The sequence below is a fragment of the Glycine soja genome, chromosome 19 (genome assembly GCF_004193775.1).
Source record: "Glycine soja cultivar W05 chromosome 19, ASM419377v2, whole genome shotgun sequence".
Lineage (NCBI taxonomy): Eukaryota > Viridiplantae > Streptophyta > Magnoliopsida > Fabales > Fabaceae > Glycine > Glycine soja.
In genome coordinates, this window is record NC_041020.1 from 7,435,632 (window position 1) to 7,457,679 (window position 22,048).

The 22,048-nt window shown below is 33.1% G+C and overlaps 2 protein-coding genes across 2 annotated transcripts; both read left to right on the forward strand.

Annotated features, from left to right (window-relative positions):
* The first annotated feature begins 65 nt into the window (after positions 1-65).
* Positions 66-17,396, forward strand: LOC114398549. Its single transcript, XM_028360733.1, has 4 exons — positions 66-850; positions 1,112-1,654; positions 17,061-17,224; positions 17,323-17,396. Exons 1-4 carry the CDS (start codon positions 66-68, stop codon positions 17,394-17,396), a joined length of 1,566 nt encoding a protein of 521 aa, XP_028216534.1.
* Positions 17,397-20,030: 2,634 nt separating this feature from the next.
* Positions 20,031-20,642, forward strand: LOC114398550. The gene has a single exon (XM_028360734.1). The coding sequence runs from the start codon at positions 20,031-20,033 to the stop codon at positions 20,640-20,642; it is 612 nt and encodes a 203-aa protein (XP_028216535.1).
* Positions 20,643-22,048: the final 1,406 nt, after the last annotated feature.

The window sequence follows — 22,048 nt, forward strand, 5'->3', positions numbered from 1 at the left end:
TTCGAGAATATCGACCAATTGCAGGCTGTACTACTCTGTACAAAATCATTTCAAAAATTCTCACGATGAGATTGAGTAAGGTTATGCAAGATATCGTGGGCTGTAGCCAAGCTGCATTTGTTCCTGGACAACAAATACACAACCATATACTGCTGGCGTATGAGCTGATAAAAGGGTATAGTAGGCAGGGCGACACACCTAGATGTATGATCCAATTGGATTTACAGAAGGCGTATGATATGGTCGATTTGCGAGCTTTAGAGTCCATCCTGAATGAGATTGGTTTACCAACGAAATTTGTTAATTGGATAATGCTTGTTGTATCCACGGTCTCTTACAGATTCAATGTCAACGGGAATTACAGTAACATTATGAAGGCTCAAAGGGGGGTGAGGCAAGGGGATCCCATATCCCCTTACCTGTTCGTGATCATTATGGAATATCTTGATAGGGTGCTGTATAAGATGCAAAGGAATCCCGACTACAATCATCATGCGAAATGTGAGAAACTAAGTATCACTCATTTGACGTTTGCGGACGATATTTTGTTGTTTTCCAAGGGTGACACGATATCAGTTGAGATCATGATGGAAGCCGTTAATAAATTTACAAAATCCACGGGTTTGATGCTCAACGCCACTAAAAGTCGCATTTATTTTGGTGGAGTGGATAATGGTACAAAAGCTGAAATCTTGCAGAAAACATTATTTGCGGAAGGATCACTCCCATTCAAATACTTCGGTGTTCCTCTCACAACAAAGCGACTCTCTATTGATCACTATATGATGTTGATTGATAAAATTGTGGATAGGGAAAAGCACTGGAGCACGAGACTGCTAAGTTATTCTGGGTGACTGCAGCTTCTCAAAAGTATTAGTTTCGCTATTACTAATTATTGGCTTCAGTGTATTCCGCTACCGAAGTTTGTGATTAAGAAGATCAATTCTATTTGTCGTACTTTTCTGTGGACAGGTAGTGCGGAGACTAGTAAAAAAAGCCTAGTTGCGTGGAGTAATGTTTGTAAACCTATTAAAAATGGGGGTTTGAATGTTATCGACTTGGAAATTTGGAATACAGTCACTATGCTTAAACTTCTCTGGAATCTTTGCAGGAAGGCAGATAGTTTATGGGTTCGTTGGGTTCATACGTACTATTTCAAAAACAAGAACGTGATGGAGGAGAATGTGAAACCAAATAGTACTTGGATAATGAAAGTGATTTTGAATAACAGAGAAAAAGTGTCGTCTATCCAAGGGGAGTGGGAAGACATGATGATGAAAGAGAGATTTTGTATGACAGATATCTACATGGAACTTAGGAAAAAGGATGGTGAGGTTATGCCTTGGAGGAAATTGATGTACTGCAATGCAGCAAGACCTCAAGCAGTTATGACCTTGTGGCTCACTTGCCACCAAAAGCTTGCAATGAAAACTCGGCTTGTGAGATATGGAATGGTTGCAAACAACACCTGTTGTTTCTGTGATGCAGAAGAAACTACTGCCCACTTATTTTTTGGTTGTGCCACTATGAGAAAAGTGTGGAAAGATATTCTGGTGTGGATCGGTTTTCATCATGAACCAGATACCTGGGATAGAGAAATCATTTGGTTACTCTGCTACGAATCTGGCAAAGGGTGGAAGGCGACTTTACTAAGGTTAGCAGTAACTGAAACCATCTACGGTTTATGGAACTATAGGAATGAACATTGTTTTGGGAAACCAAAAGATATAGATACTATACGAAATAACATTATAAATATGATAACATACAGGGACTGATATAGTAATAAGATTAGAGCTCGCATTGCAGAGCTGATGTTATAGGTTTAGAGAAGTTCTTTTGAATTTGGGTTGTTTGAACTTTTGGTTGTTTTGAGGCTGGATCATTGGATCGTCATGCTTTGTATTTAGTACTTTTTTTGAATTAATATACTTTTATTCAAAAAAAAATATGTTGTTTAACAAAAAAGGTGCTACAAATATTCTTATTTAAAAATTTAAAATAATTCATAAAAATATTTGTTATTGTTGAATTATATTTTTTAGATAATTTTTTAATTGGGTTTTTAAATATTTGTTTGTCATCATTTTAGTTTTTTAAATATTTGTTTGATATCATTTTAATTTTAAAAAAATTATATCTTGCCTATAAAAAAATGCTTATGGAATCGCTTTAATTTTTCATCAAAATTTATGTAATTATATACTTTTTTGACTGGATGTGATTATATTTTAGATCTTTGAAAGATTAATTTTGATAGCAAATCAAAATTTGGAAGACTAATTTGGTATAAAATTCTTAAAGAATTGATAAGATAATAATCAAATTTCTGATTGACTAATAATTTATTTGTCCAAATTTTAAAGGTCCGATATGGCTTGGCGGTGATGCGTGTAATTTTAAATGATTGATTAAGGGTTTTCTCTTTATTTTAATTTCAATTAGTTTTAAAATGGAATTGTAATACATTCACTTGGTGAAATTGAAACTTAAATAAATGCAAGATAAATTTATTAGAAATTTTTATTGAGAATAAAATCCTAATACAGATGCAGTAAAAAAATCCTAATGAAAAAGGGTATTTATTTAGAATAAAGGAACTAACCTAAATTAGAGGTGCACACATAAACTTTACCAGGATAAGATTATGAGCAGGTATAATGTGATTCTGCAGTACATGAGATGTATTTGACCAATATAACGCACAATGAAAGAAAACCATTTTTATAACATTTTTCCTAATCCTAACCACCCATGCAGAGTGAAATTAAGGGAATGTAATTATCAAAATCTGGAAATTGAGTGATATCTGAGGGGAGATGTACCTTGAATGGGTTTCATTGTAGGTATTCTCTTTTAGGAGAATACGAACAAAAGACTCGTAAGGATGAAATTTGTATAACAACGCTGATAGATAATTTCTAACTTGTAGAAAATAACTAGTAAATAAGTCATAGCTTAAAAATAATTTATCTCTTATGAGTAACTAAGTACTTACGACTTGATAAAAAAGTTGTAACATTATTATTGATATCTAAATATTGAAATATCTAAAGATAATTTGTCAGTCCAATAACTCCTGTCAAGGATAATATATTTGTGTTATATCAGGACTCAAATGAAGAATTAAGGTGAGTATTTTAATATCACATCACTTGTAACATTCATATTTTGTGGTTCGGATCCTCATCTATATTTCTCTCTTTTCATCAGATAATCTTATTCTTGAATCTTGTTTATAAACTTACTTCTATTTTATCTAGGGAACTATTCTAGGATCATAGATTTTATAAATTTCTATTTGATTTACACTTACAAAAAAAATTATGATTCTGATGAATTTTGTTTCTTATTCGTCAGTTTTTATTTTATCTTTTTTGTAAAGAAGGGGTTCGATTAATAAAAAGTAAATATAGAATTAATTAAAATAGAATGATCTATTATTAATTATTAATGAATTAATGAAATTGGGGATGACAAAAGAAGAAACTTGAATAAAAAAAGAAATAAAGTGACTTAGACAAATTTTTTTTTGTTGATAACTTCATACCAATCAATCGAATATTGATTAATATGAAATCGATTGAACACTACTTAAAAATGACTATTCTATTCATAAATGAAATAGTGCAAATATTTCTGAAAATTCTTGAAACATTACAAGAAAAAAAAAGTGTGAAACAATCTCCTAGGTAGTCACCATTGTGGTGTAAGAAAGAGTCCAATTTCTTTCTATTCATGCGGATATTAGAGACATTGTAATCTTATAATGATTGTGATTGGTAGACTATCAAACGATGCTTCTTCACTGTTTAAATATTCTTTTAAACAACTTATAACCCAACAAACTGCTAACAAAGTTGAAATAGTGACTAAATATCTTTTCAGATAATGATAATAATAATAATAAGGTAATTTCTGATTCTGCTATGTTAGTATCGATAGTCTAATTTAATTTTTGAATCTCTTGCCTTGGTACAGAGAGAAAACTATTGTGCGTGTAAATTAATTATAAATAAAAGATTAGATACAAATAATTAATATATTAAAGTTAATTGAAATGGAATCATTTAAATATTATTTAAGTTCAATTTTTTGATAAAAATAATTTTGATCGAATTTTACTCATCTTTTAAGATTTTTTTTTATTCATGATAATTCTATTAAACTTAAGTAGGATTGTCACTGGCGGATAAAATTAGTGATCTTTAAAAAAATATAAATAGAGAAAAAAATGAAATGAAGCTTTCGGTTAATTTTAAATGATCCTTAGGTAGAGTTATCAACTTATTTTAGTAAATTAGTACATTAAAGAACCCAAATCTAACCAATAGATAGGGTCGACTTAAAGTTCAAGGAGTCCAAGCAAGGGCTTTAGACCCCAACAAAAAAGATCTCAATTTTTTTTTTAATACTAATATATCTCAACAAAATTTATTATAAAATTTATTTAAAAATAAATTTTAATTAAAATATTATAAGTAACCGTTAATCTTTTTATTGCTATAGTTCATGGAGTTTTTTAAAGTTAAAAATAATAAAAATTTATTTAAGATCTACAATGGTTCAATAAAGATGGAACAAATTGATGTTATTGTCTATTGAAAAATAAATGTTAAATGAAATTAATTATGACAATTTAATCGATAATTTTACATCACAAAAAGTCTAAAAAAATAATTTTAAATAAAATAATGATAATTTTAATAAATTATTTTATGAATAAATAAAAGACCTCATTTTTAAATTTATTTTAGGCCTCTCAAGTCCTTGAACCGTCCCTACAAATAGATACCTAATCTCTCCACTTTCACTTTTTCGTTCATAATAAATATATCACATCATTTTTACTTTATTTTTCAATTTATATTTTTTTATACAAAACCTTAAATGGTAAAAGTAACATCACGTTTTTATAATTAACAATAAAAAAATATTTTCATAAAATAAATAGATATCTAAAATACCTAAATTACAAACAAGATCCAACACATTTAATATATTATTATTGGATTTTTTAAATATGTTGGCAAAGATTCAGATTAGGTTCTTCAAGGATTAATCTCATAACTTTTATTCTTCAAGGATTAATCTCGTAACTTTTAAGTGTAAGAATATCTATCTTACGTACAGGCAAAAAATCTAAATACCTGAGCTTATAATGGAATTGTTAAACCATCATCTTGGCAACCAATGAGGTCTAGGTCGAATATGCACAACTGCAGTATAATCCCGCACTTGTTATATCTTATTAATACATCTTTTTTATGATTATTAATGCCATAGACTCTCAACTACAGATAATTCTCCAATGTCATTAGGGCCACTAAACATAACACTGCCTAATCTTAGAAACAACCCTCCAATGGGTTTAAAAACACATTAAAATAAAATATAATGAAGCTTTCGGTCCAAAAATATTCTTTCATTTCTGAATTAAAAATATATATTTTGAATTTTTTTAAAAGGCTAACCATATATAGCAAGATTAAGACATTGAATAGGGCTTTGATTTTGAAAGACAAAACGACCATTTTACTATTTGAGGAATGACTGGGGCAATGATTATTTCTAGCTAGTTACAAAGCATTATAAACTAAAAAATATAAACCATAAGAAAATGCGCCAAAGGAACATGATTCCTAGACCAGAAGACCTACACAGCACCGAGCAGGAATCGACAAAATCATATATCCCTTTGACTTTTCTGTCAAAACGAGGAACTATTTTCAGAAAAAAAAAAAGAAAGAAAAATAATCTGTTCGTATGACGATGAATCAACCAACACGTATAATTTACGCACAGGAAAAGTGATCAAGCACGTGCTACAAGTTCAAGATATTTGGGATCCAATTTCCTTTTATAATTTTTAATATTTAAAAGTTTCCTATATAATGAGACAATTAAATAAAAAAACAAAAAATATAATCATATTTTATAAAAAATAATGAGTATTTTTTACTTTTTCATTTTTAAAGCTTAAGTAAATATGATCGGCTTTATAATTTACTTGATGCTTATTTTATATTTTAGATCACGAAAATGTATTTTAGTCGTATATATTACATTTGCAAAAATCTGAATATAATTTATACTTAAAATTAAAATATATATTTATCTCTATCATATAAAATTTAAAATTAAATATTTCATTAATTGTTCAAAAGTCTTAGTAAGGTGTGTGTATATATACTTATCTTGTTTTTGGTTAAGTTAGTCTCATAGTTTTACCTTGGGAGGAGTTCATTTAATTAGGATTTTTTAAAAATTATAAAAATTTATGTCATATTTAATCAAGACTTAAATAATAAAAATAAATCTTGTAATATTTAATCAAGACTATCACATTTTTTTAAAGAATATAATAAAATTTATTGTATTTAATTAAGATTTTTTACCATTCATAAAATAAAATGTTTATATGATATTTAAAATATACATATTTAAATATATTATTTTTTATAATAAATTTAAGTGAATTTTAAATGATTTTTGATAAAATTACTCATAAAACAATTTCACCTTAGACCTTCAGATTTTTCTGAACTCTTTCTTTATTATTTTTTTCCCATAAGACGTTTTGCTATCAAGCTTTTTGGTAGGTGTGCGAACCACTGGAGTTAATGTAGAGACGTGTTTTACCAAGCTGCATCTACCTGAACCTGACAACACCAAAGGGCCAAACAGTGGTAGAACTAACAGCCTAAGTTAATGGGAGTAATTTACTTTTCAAATAATATAAATTAATAATAATTATTATTATGCATATGAAGATAAAGACATAAGTACTAAAATCATAAAATTTTAATGTATCTATTCAAATAAATTACATACCTTATACTTATAATTGTCCTTTACGTGATTTGATGTTTTGAAATCGTTGAATGATCAATTCATTGTCAATCTTATTGAACACATATTTCTCAATATAAGTCACTAGACAATCATTCATTCATGCATCTCTCATCCGATTACGCAACCTATTTTTCACAATTTTCATGGCAGAAAAGGCTTTTTCCACAGTTGTTGTGGCAACAGGCAAAATCATTGCTAACTTCAAAACAAGGTAAACTAATGGATAAACAATATGTCTTTCAGTTTCAACCAACTTCTCAGAAATATTTTTGATTCCTTTCAAGGATGAAAATTCTACATTGCTACGCATATCAATGATGTAAGTCTCTAGTTGATTATCAAGCATCACTAAATTAATTGCAGAGAATTCATATGGATAAAACTTTGCAAATTCAATTAGCCTTGCCTTATCAAAAGAAGAGAATAAACTGGTTGGATTCAAGCAATCCATGCAAAGAAGCAACTGAGTATTTGTCTCTGTAAAATGATCATTAAGTTCCTGAAGTTGCATGTCCACAACAGTATAAAATAATTCAACACGATAATGATGCTTAGTTGTGATAGCTTGAGCTTTACCTCCACGTCGTGATCTCCCCTCAGAAGAAAAAAAAATATCTTCCATATTGGGAATGTTAATGAAATGCTTATTACAAAATGGATTTACTTCCTGCAGTAAAGACTACCATCCATTATCCCTCATAGTTTGCAATCGTAGCTTTGTGATGTTAACCAAGTTCATAGCATTGATGATGTCTTGATCTTTCCTTTGCAATGCCTGTGACAATTCATTTGAAATACCCAAGACATTTTTCATCAAATGCAATGTGAATGCAAAATCAAAATCCTCTAGCAAATGTAAAAGACCATTTGCTTCGGCTTTTTTATCTGCATTTGATCCATCTTCTTTTATAATTTCAAGAACATCAATTATAGAAGAATACATCAATATCAAATTGATCAAAGTTGCATAATGTGAACCCCAACGAGTATCAACAACTCGTTTAAGACTAGTTTCTTGATTCAAACCTTGTCCACTAGGAATTTCTCCTTTTCCCAATGCCTCTCTAACATAATTTATTTGTTTTTCACGAAGCATGTCATGTCGTTTGCAAAATCCCCCAACAACATTTAATAAAGTGGACACCAAATTAAAAAGAGAGGCAACTTGAATGTGATTTTTTGCAATAGCAACTAATGTGAGTTGTAATTGATGAGCAAAACAATGTACATAAAAAGCAGATGAATTCTCCTTTAAGATCAAACTTTTGAGACCACAAAATTCCCCTTGCATGTTGCTAGCACCATCATAACCTAGTCCACGAATTCTTGATATACTAAGCCCATGTTTACAAAACAATTCATCAATTGCCATTTTCAATTATAAAGTTGTAGTATCTTTAACATGAACTATACCAAAAAAACACTCAACAATACTTCCTTTTTTGTTAACATAATGCAAAGCAATAGCCATTTGCTCCTTGTTTGATATGTCACGTGCTTCATCAACAATGATAGCAAATAATTCATCTCCAAGATTAGTAATAATAGCATTAGTGGTTTCCAATGCAACAACATTAACAATATCTTTTTGGATTTTTGGAGCAATTAATTGATGATTTTCGGGAGCATTTTCCAAGACAATATGATTTATTGATTCATTGTGTTCAGCAAGAAATTTAAGAAGTTCCAGGAAATTACCTTGGTCAGCAGAAATGGTTGATTCATCATCACCACGGAAAGCTAATCCTTGCTTTAATAGAAAATGAATACAATCAATTGACATTGTCAAACACCTTCAATACAAGTCACGAACTTGTTCAGATTGCTTAGATATAGCAACTTCAGTATGTTGATTTTGATTCATTAAATCTTGACACTTCCTCCAAGCAATGTTATGAGGACTATTAGGACCTCCAACATGAGATGAAAGTCTTTCTTTCTTATTCCAATTTGTGAATCCCTCTATCACAAATGTATCACCACCTGATTGCTTTCCAAAATCATGCCTAAAAAGATAACAACACAAGCAAAATGCAGCATCTTTTTCTATGCTATACTCCAACCAGTTGCCAAATTCATTAAACCAAGAAGGACAAAATCTTCTTAAAGAGTTTCCAATTTTTCTTTGGGGAAAATTATGTTGAGTAGGTTGGCATGGTCCTCTTTGTAAATATGCTCTCCGTATCTTATCTCGATCATTAGGATGATATGCTGGAATTTTAATTCGCTTTCCTGAATCTGATGGCAAGTCTTCCAAATTAATTTCAATTCATTGTTGTTGGAGACTTGATTCACAAGATTTTGATGAAGATTGTTGCTCATTTGATGGTAATTTCCTATTCAAAAATCTATCCATGATCTATTTACAATTTAAAAGAAATTAATAATTCTCAATTTAAAATATCCATAAAAATTAAAAATCTATAAATTCATCAAACATGATTAATATGTAAATATATTACTTATATATCAAACTTAAGGGGAAAAAAAGAAAAAGATTTGTGAAAAAGCATATAACCAGAGACACGTTTATAAATTATAACAGTTATTGGTAATTTGATACCTAAATCTTTCTTTGCTTGTTTTGATTTTCCTTGCTCTTGTAGACTTGCAGCCTCATATAACGCTCATGAGCTCTCTATTTTTCTAACTCCTCTATGCAAACAAGAGGGAAAATTTAAAGTAGAAGCGGAAGAGTCACCACTAGAAAACGTGAAGAGTAGAAGCGAAAGAGGCAAGTAACTTAAAGTAACAAAAGAGAAAGAAGAAAAGTAAAGAAGACTTTTATGGAATGAGAAGAAAACGTGTGAGAGAAGGAATGAAAGGGTAGAAAAAGACAAAAATTTACTTTAGTTAGATAAAAATAATAATAATAAAATAGAAACAAATAAATTATATAATTTTGTTAGGTGGTGTATTTGTACAATTTTAACTATACACAGATCTATAGAACAGTGGGTTCAAATATATAGGATTAGGGGAAGCAAAATAAAAAAATTTAAAATACTTAATAATAATTTTACCAAAGTCAGGGGGTGCACTTGCACACCCTCGTATATATGCAGGTCCACCACTGGGGCCAAATGCCTCAGCCACATGTGTGAAGAGGCTTCATCGCCCTGTATAGACCCATATCACTACATGTCATTAGATTCTAAAGCAGAAAAAAAAAATCACATCCTGACAAAGCATTTTGGTTTACATAATTTAGATATAATTTTTCTTTGTTGAAGACAATATAGATATTGCAGAAATTATAATCTTTTTTACAAAATTTTCAATTGAATCAATAGATAAATATTCATTTTCATTATTACTGATATTATAATTTTGAACCTATTATTTAAATTTCAAACTCAAGAGGAATGATTAGATGTTAATTTTAAAACATTGTATAAGAGGACACGAAATTATTATCAATTAACTATTAAAATTGGAAAAATTGTATTGATTTTGTTTTTTTATTATCATTTATTTGTTATTTTTTTAATCTATTCTTGTCATTTTGAATATTTTTTTAAAATTGATGGAATCCTTTAAAATTTTGTAAATCCAAAAAAGTCATTTTAAATCTTATATAAATTCATTAAAACCCAAATTATAAAATCTTAATAACAAAAGTCCTTAAAAAGAATCTTAAAAGTCATTACATTTTTACAAAATCTTTTTTTAAAATCCACAACATTTTTTCATGTCAAAAAGAGTCTTTTAAAATCATAATCCAATACACCCCCTTAGTTTCTTGTTCAAGACTTCTATATTATGTCTTGCATAGTATACAAGTAGATTTTGAATTGTATAAAAAAGTTGAGACAATTTGAAATTATAAATTCTTATAAAAATATATCATTATGTGTCTCTCTTTTTCATCTAAGAATATGAGATTGTAATTTTATTGCTCTTTAGGTACACACCTAATTAAGGTGATAATATCACCTCAATTAGGTCATATACTTAGAGAACCATGGGAAATGTTATCAAAATTTTCTTAGACAGAGAATAAAATGTGTGCAATGCTCAAACTTGAATTTAACAATCTTGGATAGGAATGCACCCTATACATAGGATAAAATAAACATGTTATCATACATGCAATTTGTGACACTCTCTATCCCAACATGTATATAAATAAATAAAAACATGTAAAATACGGAATCTAATTAAATCAATTTTATTTAATAAAATCGTAAGTATATTCACGTGGGTAAAAGATTCACATTCAATTCACTGTTAGCAAATAAAACTTATCAAAAACATTTCCGGCTCACAACAAGATCGTTCAAGTTTACAAAAGAACTCAAGTTAAACACTAGAATAAAATAAAGTAAAATAACATGTTTGGAATATGATGCAATTAAAACAGAAACACATGTCCCAATGTCACATCCTATCAGAGTATTATGTACTGGCGTCCTCCAGCACGAGGCTCCTTAGAGCAATCCACCTAATCATCTACTCCCACAAACACACGGTTTAAGATCATCACAAGATCCACACACAAACAACACACGAGGAGTGAGTCATTGCATTCCTCAACAAATAGAGATAAACGAAAGCATACATGTATGATAAAATATAACAATAATATAATTATAACAACAATATAGGTATAACAAGGCTCAACTTTGACACAATTCGCATCATTTCAACACTTAACACGTAACATCACTTGTCCTAGAATTTAATAAAAAATCACATTTCATGCCTTCACAATTAATCACATATTCACATCAACACATCTCAAATACAATATTGCATCTCACACTTAAACAATTTATTACACACCATGACATAACAAGTCACAATGATCATCATACAGGCGTTATGCAACCGATACACTAAGACTTAATCCTATATGCAATGTGGTACCATGTCAGTGAAAAATAACACCAGGGTGCCTAGGAGTACATAACAAGACACGCCACACAATGAGTATGTCAGGTCACTCTCACTAAGTGAAATCATAAAGTGACCAATCAAGATCACTTTGTTTTGTGAGAATGCTCCAACCATATGGAATCAACATAGGCTTAAAAGAGCACTCAAACCGAGTGTATTTACCACCAAGGGCTAGACTCTGAAGAATCCGTTAAGGCCTTAACTTCCTAAAACAACTTTTGCATACAGACATTGCTCATGAATTATACAATACTCATGACCTCACACTTATTTTCAAACACGTTTAACACATTGCACTAAAATTTAGCACCTCATGTTCCTAATTATGAACCCTACACTTTCCTTTTAACACCTCAAGTTCCTAACTTGGAATCCTACACTTTCCTTTTTAACATCTTAAGTTTCTAACTTGGAACCCTACACTTTCCTTTTAACACCTCGCGCATAAACACTTTTCTCAAGGTAAACATGAGTTGAATTATTATATAATTCACAATTCATAACACAAGTAATATCATATTAAGTATTAACCGAACACTTATTCGCAACCATATTTCATGTCCATAATTTAACATTTCACAATGTCATCTACCATCACATGTTCACGTGTATCTCACAAATTAACACATGCTCATCTTTTCACTTATACTCAGTCTCATTCACAATTTCATAATCCTAAAACATCATGTCATTGCGCCTCATGATTCATATACACATCTCACAGTAGTAATATTTACATGGCATAAAACATATATATATATATATATATATATATATATATATATATATATTAAATCGAACTATATTATCACTTCTCATACATCATATATATCACACAATAGCAATACTCCAACATTAAGGCATATAATATTCACTTATTCATTCAGTTAATAGCAACTACACATACCTATATAGTAAACAAGTATATCCTTACATTTCCTCCTAAGTTACTACGACCCTTGTAGAGTAAAATTATAAGTATAGGATGTAGTAATCCTATTAATTTCATGCTTATCTTCTTTGAAAGCTAAGACAATTATCTACAAAAACTGATTTGATCATTAACTATGTCTAAACCTAAGGTAAACATTGGATCATTGCATAATCCTAACAGCTCAACCTTTGCTTAGTAATTTGACTCTCTAGGGAGCTATACAACTCCTAATTGGGTGAAACCAACATAATTTGTTAGCTAACATCCAGGCATACAACTTTTATGAATAACAGAAAACCTAATTCAATCATTTTCTTAGTCATTTTCAAGCTAAAAGTTAACTCACATTGTCAGGAAAATAGCACAGGCTTAAAACAACTGTTTTTCACTAAACACGGGTGTGCTCACATCAAGCATGGTCGTGTTTCGCTACAAACCTCCATTTTGCGAAGCAAAAGAGACACAATTCAGACCTTAAAACAAACCAAAATTCAAAACGAATAGCACAGAATATGTGATCACATCATGAGGAACAAAATCCCTCAATCAATTTCAAGAAAACATGCAAGCATCAAGAATTCTCAAATTTCTAGGTTTGTAACATTCAAAGCTAAACACTCAATTAACCATCCAATTCGCATCAAGGAATCAATTGACCAGTCAAACATGAGCAATTCATAGTTATCATTGTATAGGCAAAATTAAAATGCATAAAAGACCCCCAAAATTAACCTCAATTTGATCCTCTAAGGATCCTTACACATGTTCACTCTAATCCCAATTGCGATAAAGTCATCCCTTACCTCTAAGCAGGCTCACATGTGTAGTCTAGCAGTGATAGTAGCGTCTCTAGCGGTTTCGTAAGATTCCTCAAGCTTTTCCTCTGGTTTCTCTATTAGGATTTCCAAGCATTAGAGAAAAGAAAAAGGGATTAGAGCCTCAATTTCACTATCTCCGTGCAAGGGAAATTTCTCTATATATAGACATTATTTCATAAATCCCAATAGTGGTAGTGTGCAAAAATTAGTTTTGAATATGGTGTCCAAATTTCAGGATGATCCAACGGTTGACTAGTTTGGGATCATAGTTTTACTGGAACATGTTTGGGTGTATAAGGGAAAAAGAGAGTTTTGGGAGAGGAAGAAGGGAGAATCAATTTGGGAGGAAGAAAAAGCATAGAAACATATCATAATATAAAAACTAACGTAATATGTCTTTATTTATAAGTAGGATACTTTGATCCTATAATTTACTCTATTTTTCTTTATAGGTGTCTTATGTTGTTGGCATATGGTGAAGGTTTGAACAAAAAATTTCACCTCTATGGCCATATGTGGCCATGCAAAAGAAGCAATAAGCCATGCAAGGGTACCTTTGACTCCCCATGTATTTGAATGGCATTATGTAAGAAGGGAAGGTCACAAGTCCAACTCTAAGGGAATGAAAAGTCTATGTTTGAAAAATAGGAACTCATTATGGTAATGGAATCTTTTGGATCCTGAACCTTCCTCTGCTTTTTGTCTTAACTTTTTTCCTAGAATTGTAGTAGTATAAAATTGACATAGTTGTTCAAAAATTATAGGTTGGAAAGCAGAAACAACCATGACCTATAGTTGAGAAGTATATGAAACTTGAGAGAGAGCATTTGCAACAACAATATCACATATAGGAGTGTAAATAATATCAAAATCATAGCCAACCATTTTTGTTGAGTCTGATTTGGGATAGTTTGACTAACAAGGCAACATAAACTTTGTTGATCAATATAAACTCATAAATGACAACCCATGAGATAATGGCACCACTTTTTGATTGCAAAGGTGATAACAAACATCTCATTTTCATATGTTGAAGTTGGTTGCATATGAATGTTGAGTTTCCAAGTATAGAAAGCAATCAAATGGGAGATTTGACAAAGCACAACTCCTATGGCCACTCTAGAAGCGTCAATCATAACATCAAATGTCTAAGAGAAATTGGAAAGTCCCAATATAGTCAAGGATGTCATAGCAGACTTCAATGCCTGAAATGTTGTAGAGTGGCAATGGAATTCTTTTTTAAAAGGTCATCGACGGGATTGACTATGACAATAAAGTGGCATATGAAGCGGCGATAATATGCAACCAAACCTAAAAAGACACACAAGGTGGTAATGGAATATCGAAGCGGCCCAACAACAATGGCACTTAACTTATCAGGATCCGGGGCTACCCCTTGCTGAGAAATAAGGTGACCTAGGTAAGCCACTTGCATGACCCCAAATGCACATTTGGAGAATTTGACAAATAATTTATTTGTCTGTAATAACTCCAAAACTTGTCGCAGGTGCTCCAATTGTGTTTGCAAATCTAGACTATAGATTAAGATATCGTAAAAAAAACCAATACAAACTTACACAGAAGATTGCAAAAGAAATCATTCATGGCCACTTTAAAGGTGGAAGGTGCATTGGTGAGGCCAAACGACATGACCAAGAACTCAAAGTGGCCATCAATGATTTAAAATTTTGTTTAGAGTGAATCAACAAGATTGAGGAGAATTTGGTGGTAGCCTGACCTCAATTCCAATTTGGTGAACATCTTAAACCCATTGAGTTCGTCCAATAATTCATCAATAATTGGGATTGGGAAACTGGCCTTCATAGTAATGGTGTTGATAGCCCTATAGTCAACACAAAATCTGGTCCACATCCCATCCTTCTTTCAGACCAACAAAACTGGAGAATAAAATGGATTGTTACTAGGTTAGATAATTCCATTGTAACACCCTGAAATATTACTAGTTATAAATCGATGTTTAATTGTATTTATTGTGTTGTTTGACTATATAGTTGACTTGAATGAGTTGAGGTATGGCTTGAATTAGTCATGTGTGGATTTTTTGAGTAGATGTTGAGCTATGTGGAGTTTTATTGAACTAAGTTGAAATTATGAGATTTCAAATTTTGCCTAAACCTATTTTAGAAAAATCGTGGTCCCGGATTCGTTAACCGTTGGATCATCTTCAAATTTTGTTTGGAGATTCCTAAGACAATGCGACAGAGTCTGACCATTGCGATTTTAAAAACAATAACTTTTGATGTCTCGCTATGCGAGAAAGGCGCGCTAAGCACAATTCCAACCTGAGAGGGAATTGTGCTGAGTGAGTAAAGGCGAACTAAGCGCAATTTCAACCCAAGAGGGAATTGTGTTGAGCAAGAATTGGCCTGCTAAGCGAGCCCTAGTGCTGAGGGAGTTGCGCTAAGCATGAATTGTCGCGCTAAGCGTGAAAAGTGGACTTTCGCTTAGCGAGACGAGCTTGCTAAGCAAGATCGGCAGATTATAAATACGTTTTTCAGCGTAAAAAACATGATTTTCACTCTCTCCTCCTCTCCAAACGCCACCCAAACTCTAACACCTCCTTCTCCACCACTCACGACCACCGGTGGCCACCACGAGCTGTTGTTGCTTGTCGCTGAACCCCCACACCAAGAGGAACATTTTAATCAGAGCAAAATCCTTAGAATCCTCCTCAAGGATTCGGTGGAGAAAATTTCCTCAATCCTCCATTTCAAAGCTTCTCTAAAGTAATCTTGACTTCTAAGCCTTTCTCTTAGTTAGTTTGAGTTTATCTTAGAGTCTCTTATGTTTTGGGTACTGTAATAGAGTGTTTTTACATTTCCTTTGAAAACCCTTGAGAATGAGACGCTGTAAAAGTTATCTTTTTATAACATTGATGTTATTTTCATGACCTTCACTGAACCTCGGTCACATTGGCGTGATCAGAATTTTAAAATGATGTCGCCTTTTAGTAGAATCCGAAACACCCGTCAACCATTTATGTTTTGATAGGGGTGTTTGACTCCGAATGTTGTCATTAACCTTGTTTCTGAAATGTACACTAAATTTCCTTCAATTTGGTATATAGAACCTTGTTTTGGACTGACAAACATGAACGAGAGAGGTCTCTGAGCAACACAAAGAGAAACTGACATAGAGCTCACGATAGGTAAGGGGAGTTTATTATTGTTTACATTTTTTTTTAATACCATAGTTGGGGTCAGGGAACCTAACTATGGGAATGTTTGTATGTCCTTGTTGCATGCTAGTTTTCAAGAAAATAATGTTTTTGTTAAGAAATTAAATTTTTATTTTGTAGCTAGCAACCCAATTGACAATTCACATTCAGTAACAGAGCAAGCCCAATTGGCAATTCACATTCTTATATTGTCATAGGAATATATCAATTATGTGAGCCAAAATGTTAATGTCAATGGCAAGTTTGAATTAGATCTCTATTTGGCTGAGACACCGCTTGAGCCAAAGTTTTTTCCTAAGTTGGATATTTTGAGTTATTGGAAGGACCATCAAGAACGTTATGCAAATCTTTGTAGATTGGCATGTGAGGTGTTAAGCATTCCTATAACAATTGTTGCTAGTGAATTGGCATTTAGCTTTGGTGCTCGTGTGCTAAACAAGTATCGCGCTAGTCTTCTTCCTTCCAACGTTCAAGCACTAATTTTAACCCAAAATTGGATAAATGGTTTTGAAGATATTGGTAATTTACATTTATTTTTCCATAATTTTTAGTTTGTTATTGGTGTGCTGTTTTATTTATTTGACTTATTAATGATATTGTTTTTTTTGTCTTTGTAGATGAAATTAATGGTGATGCTGAGAAAGAAGAGGAAGTTGTTCTAGATTTCACAGTCCATGACTCTAATGTTTAATTTCAATAGTTTAGAAGTTTATTTTTGATGACATTTAAATTTCGATTATCTTAATGTTGAATGTTTATTTTGAAGACTTCAATCACTTTAATATTGAATGTTTGGATTTGATTTAGTTTGGTTATTATATTGGATTTTATTTTAAGTTGTTTGGAATAATTTTTTTTTTACAAAAAAAAAGGCAGAAAAATGGGCCAGCCCGCATAAGCCACCAACCCGTGGTGGGCTGGGCCAGGCTGGCATTTTGTTAGCCCACCCAAAAGTGGGCTGAGCTGGGCTAGCCCACCCAAAAGTGGGCTGAGCTGGGCTAGCCCACTTTTAGCTCAACCCGTTGCGGGCTAGCCCGTTTTGACAGCTCTATTGTTATTGATGATTATGTTAATGTGAGTTAATGTTGTCATTGATGATTATGTTAATGTAAGATGATGTTGTTATTGTTGATAATGTCATTGAGATTAAGTGATGTTGATGTTAAGGATGATATTGAGATGAAATGTTGATGATGTTGAAAATGCATTGTCATGATGTTATGTTGTGTATGTACATGGGGGGTTCAGTGACCTTGTTGGATATCCCAGGTGGGGGAAATAGAATGGTTAAAGAGTTTTAAGCATCTCTGGAGGGGAATGGCTGAGAATCTTTAATTATCCACAGTCAGTGCATTGATGGTGCCCATGTTTCATACGTTGTGTGTTGTGTATCTACATGGGGGGTGCAATGACCTTGTTGGATATCCCTGGTGGGGGAAATAAAGTGGTTAAAGAGTTTTAAGCATCTTTGGAGGGGGATGGCTTAGAATATTTAATTATCCACGGTCAGTGCATTGATGGTGCCCTTGTTTCATACGTTGTATGTTATGTATGTATATGGGGGGTGCAGTGACCTTGTTGGATATCCCTGGTGGGGAAAATAGAGTGGTTAAAGAGTTTTAAGCATCTCTGGAGGGGGATGGCTTAAAATCTTTAATTATCCACGGTCAGTGCATTGATGATGTCCATGTTTCATACTTCATATGACATGAAAATAGTATAAACTTTGTTAGTAAGTACTTGTAGTTTCTCACGAGGAGGAATACTTGTACTTGGGGGCATGTCACTCGGTTTGGAACTCCCTTGAGGCTCAGGCTGATTACAGTGGGGGGGAGGGGGAGTTGCCTGTGCACGACAGGGTGACCATGACACTTACTGCCTAGTTTTCCTAAGTGAGAGTGTCGTGTGGACACGCTTAGGCTATTTCCTTGGGGATGGTACCACATTGCATTTGAGAGTTGAGGTCATGTGCATGCATCATACTGAGCATGATTGATTGGAACTATGGACTGATGATGGCTATTTGTTGAGTGTGTGTTGGACTAGTGAATGTTTGTGTAAGCTTATGATATTTGTTAATGTTTTCTTACTAATTGTGGTTATGTAATCTTTGTATTAATTTCTTTTATAATAAACTCACCCCTCGCAATTTTTGTACCATGTGGTTGGTACATGTGATGACCGCGAACCTTTGTTCATAGGAGCATAATGATAGCAGTAGAGTATGAGAAATGAGATTCTTTTGTGGAGTCGTCGAGTTGACATGATGACGTTGGGATTATTTTGGGAGAAAGTTGTGTTTTGTTAATCAACTCCTCCATAGTTGGTTCCATAATTCTTTTGTTGAATTGAGGATGTAAATCACAAATTTAATTATATGTATGAACAAATTTACTTTCCATTATGTGAATGATGTGTACTGAGTTACTATACCTATATATATATATATATATATATATATATATATATATATATATATTCATTTACTTAAGTAATGGTGCATTGTTTGGTGAATGTATATCGAGAAAAAAATTGCTTTCATTTTATCATAAGCAAATTAACGGAGTTTTCATTTAAAAATTGAAATTCTCGCGGTTTAGAGTGGTGATATCGTAGCGACGAGGCGGGTCATTACATTAGTGGTATCAGAGCCAGTCGTACCTTTTCGGCCAGTGAGTTGTGAGTCTGCTATGTTTTTCTGTGCATTTTGTGGTTGCCTTGTTGAATGCTCGTTGTTTGTTGGTTGCAATAGGAACTTACTCACTTTGTTGTGTTTCCATGAGTTATAGAGATTTGATTGTTGTAGTCATAACATGTTTGTTGTCCTGATGTCTGCTATACCATGAGTTTCAATGTCGTGTCATGAGTTATCAGATTGGCCATCTTTATAATTTGTGAATTGTAATAGGATGATATGGCAAGCGATCAGGAAATACAAATGATGGAAAGTGAGTGATAATGTCTCAAGAGAGGACTAGTTTAGAGGAATACTTTCTCGACGCATCAACTCTCAAAAGTAACCAAGTAGGAACTTGAGATGGTTATGATTGTTGTGTTGTTCTTTTTCTTGTGTGTATTCTTTCCATGTCTCACTTCCTAGTGTGTATAGGGAGTGATGGATGGACGAAATGATTGTGCGATAGCTTATGCTCTCCAAGCCTTAGCTCAGGCTATAAGGAATCCAAATAGGGGAGAAGCTGCTGGAGTTGTTGAGTACCGAGGGTTGGACCTCTTCCAAGGAAACAATCCTCCTGCTTTCAATGGAGGATACAACCCTAATGGTGCTCAAAATTGGATAAGGGAAATTGAGAAAATTTTCTGAGTAATGGCATGTCCGGAGGGGCAAAAAGTTGCTTTTGGTACATATTCTCTGGTGGAAGAAGCTGAGTATTGGTGGGAGAATACTCGCCAATGCCTAGAGGTTGAAGGTCAAGATGTGACATGGGATGTCTTCGAAAGGGTATTTTTGGAGAAGTACTTTCCTGAGGATGTTAGGAACAAGAAAGAGATGGAGTTCTTGGAGCTCAAGAAGGGAAACCTGATTGTGGCTGAATATGTAGCCAACTTTGAGGAGTTGGTGAGGTACTTTCCCCATTATCAAGGGAGAGATGGTGAAAGTTCCAAATGTGTAAAGTTTCTGAACAGCTTGCAACCTAAAGTGAAGCAAGTTGTGAATTACCAAGGTGTTCGTCAATTTCCACTCTTGGTTAACATGTGCCGGATTTGGGATGAAGACTCTCGAGACAGGGTGAGCTATTATAGGAGTATGGTTCCAATGAAGAACAAAAAGAATGGACCTCAACATCAGGGAAACCCGTACTCGACCCCTCCTAAGAAATATGGTAGTCGCCCCAACAATCAGAAGACTGTTGCTATGGGGTTTGTGGGTGGTAGTGGTAGCAAATCCAATACTTTCCCCACTCATATCACTTGTTAAAAATGTGGTAAGCCAGTGCATATCTCCTCAAATTGTGTTGATAAAGGCATGACCATTTTTAATTGTAGACAAATGGGGCATATTCAGAGAGATTGTCCATATCCCAAGAAGGAGCAGAATAGTGGGGGCCTGAATGATCAAACTGGACATCCGAAGGCCACGGGAAGAGTCTTTACCCTTAACGGTGCCGAAGCTTCGAAATCCAAAGATCTAATCCAAGGTAAATGTTTCATAAATGGGATTCCTTTACTTGTGTTATTCGATTCCGATGCAACCCATTCTTTTATATCCTGTTCGTGTGTAGGAAAACTTAAGCTTTTTGTGTCTTCTTTAAATAAAGATCTGGTGGTAGAGACTCCAACTAGTGGTTCTGTGTTAACTTCTAATGTGTGTTTGAATTGTCCTGTGGAAATTTCTAGTAGAACATTCTTGATTGATTTGATTTGTTTCCTTTGAGCCAAATTGATGTTATTCTGGGTATGGACTGGTTATCTTCCAACCATATCTTATTAAACTGTTTTGATAAAACTGTGGTGTTTGATGGTTCTGGAGTGAGTAAGGATATGATGTTTATCTCTGCCAAACAAGTTATGACATCTTTAAAAGAATATGCTCAGGTGTACATGAACTTGTCTAACCTAGAAATAGAGACAAAGGTTTCCATGTGTGACCTCCCTGTTGTCAGAGAGTTTCCTAAAGTGTTCCTGAGGATATATCTAGTCTACCCCCCGAGAGAGAGATAGAGTTTTCCATAGACCTAGTACCTGGTGCTGGACCTATATCCATAGCCCCTTATAGGATGTCTCCTATAGAGTTAGCCGAGCTTAAGAAACAGTTAGAGGAGTTGTTGGAGAGACGGTTTATGAGACCTAGTGTGTCTCCATAGGGAGCACCAGTGTTGTTAGTAAATAAGAAAGATGGGACCATGAGGTTGTGTGTAGACTACCGCCAATTAAATAAGGTGACGATTAAGAATTAGTACCCTTTGCCTAGAATAGACGACCTTATGGACCAGCTGGTAAGAGCTTGTGTGTTTAGCAAGATAGACCTTAGGTCAGGTTACCATCGAATCCGAGTGAAGTCTGAGGATGTACCGAACACTGCTTTTAGGACTCGTTATGGTCACTATGAGTATCTAGTCATGTCCTTTGGTGTGACTAATGCTCCAGGTGTGTTTATGGGCTACATGAATAGAGTCTTTCACCCTTACCTTGATAGTTTTGTGGTAGTATTCATAGATGATATTTTTGTATACTCCAAGACTAGAGAGGAACATGAAGAACACTTAAGGATTGTGCTGCATACCCTTAAGGACTGACAACTTTATGCTAAGTTGTCCAAATGTGAGTTTTGGTTAGAGAAAGTTAGTTTCCTAGGGCATGTGATATCTCAAGGGGGTATAGTTG

Coding starts and splice junctions, on each gene's coding strand:
- LOC114398549 (XM_028360733.1), top strand. CDS start 66: ATGAGATTGAGTAAGGTTATGCAAGATATCGTGGGCTGTAGCCAAGCT. Junction 1,655..17,060: donor TGGAAGGCGACTTTACTAAG/GTTAGCAGTAAC, acceptor AAATCTTTGTAG/ATTGGCATGTGAGGTGTTAA. Junction 17,225..17,322: donor AAATGGTTTTGAAGATATTG/GTAATTTACATT, acceptor TTGTCTTTGTAG/ATGAAATTAATGGTGATGCT.
- LOC114398550 (XM_028360734.1), top strand. CDS start 20,031: ATGGCATGTCCGGAGGGGCAAAAAGTTGCTTTTGGTACATATTCTCTG.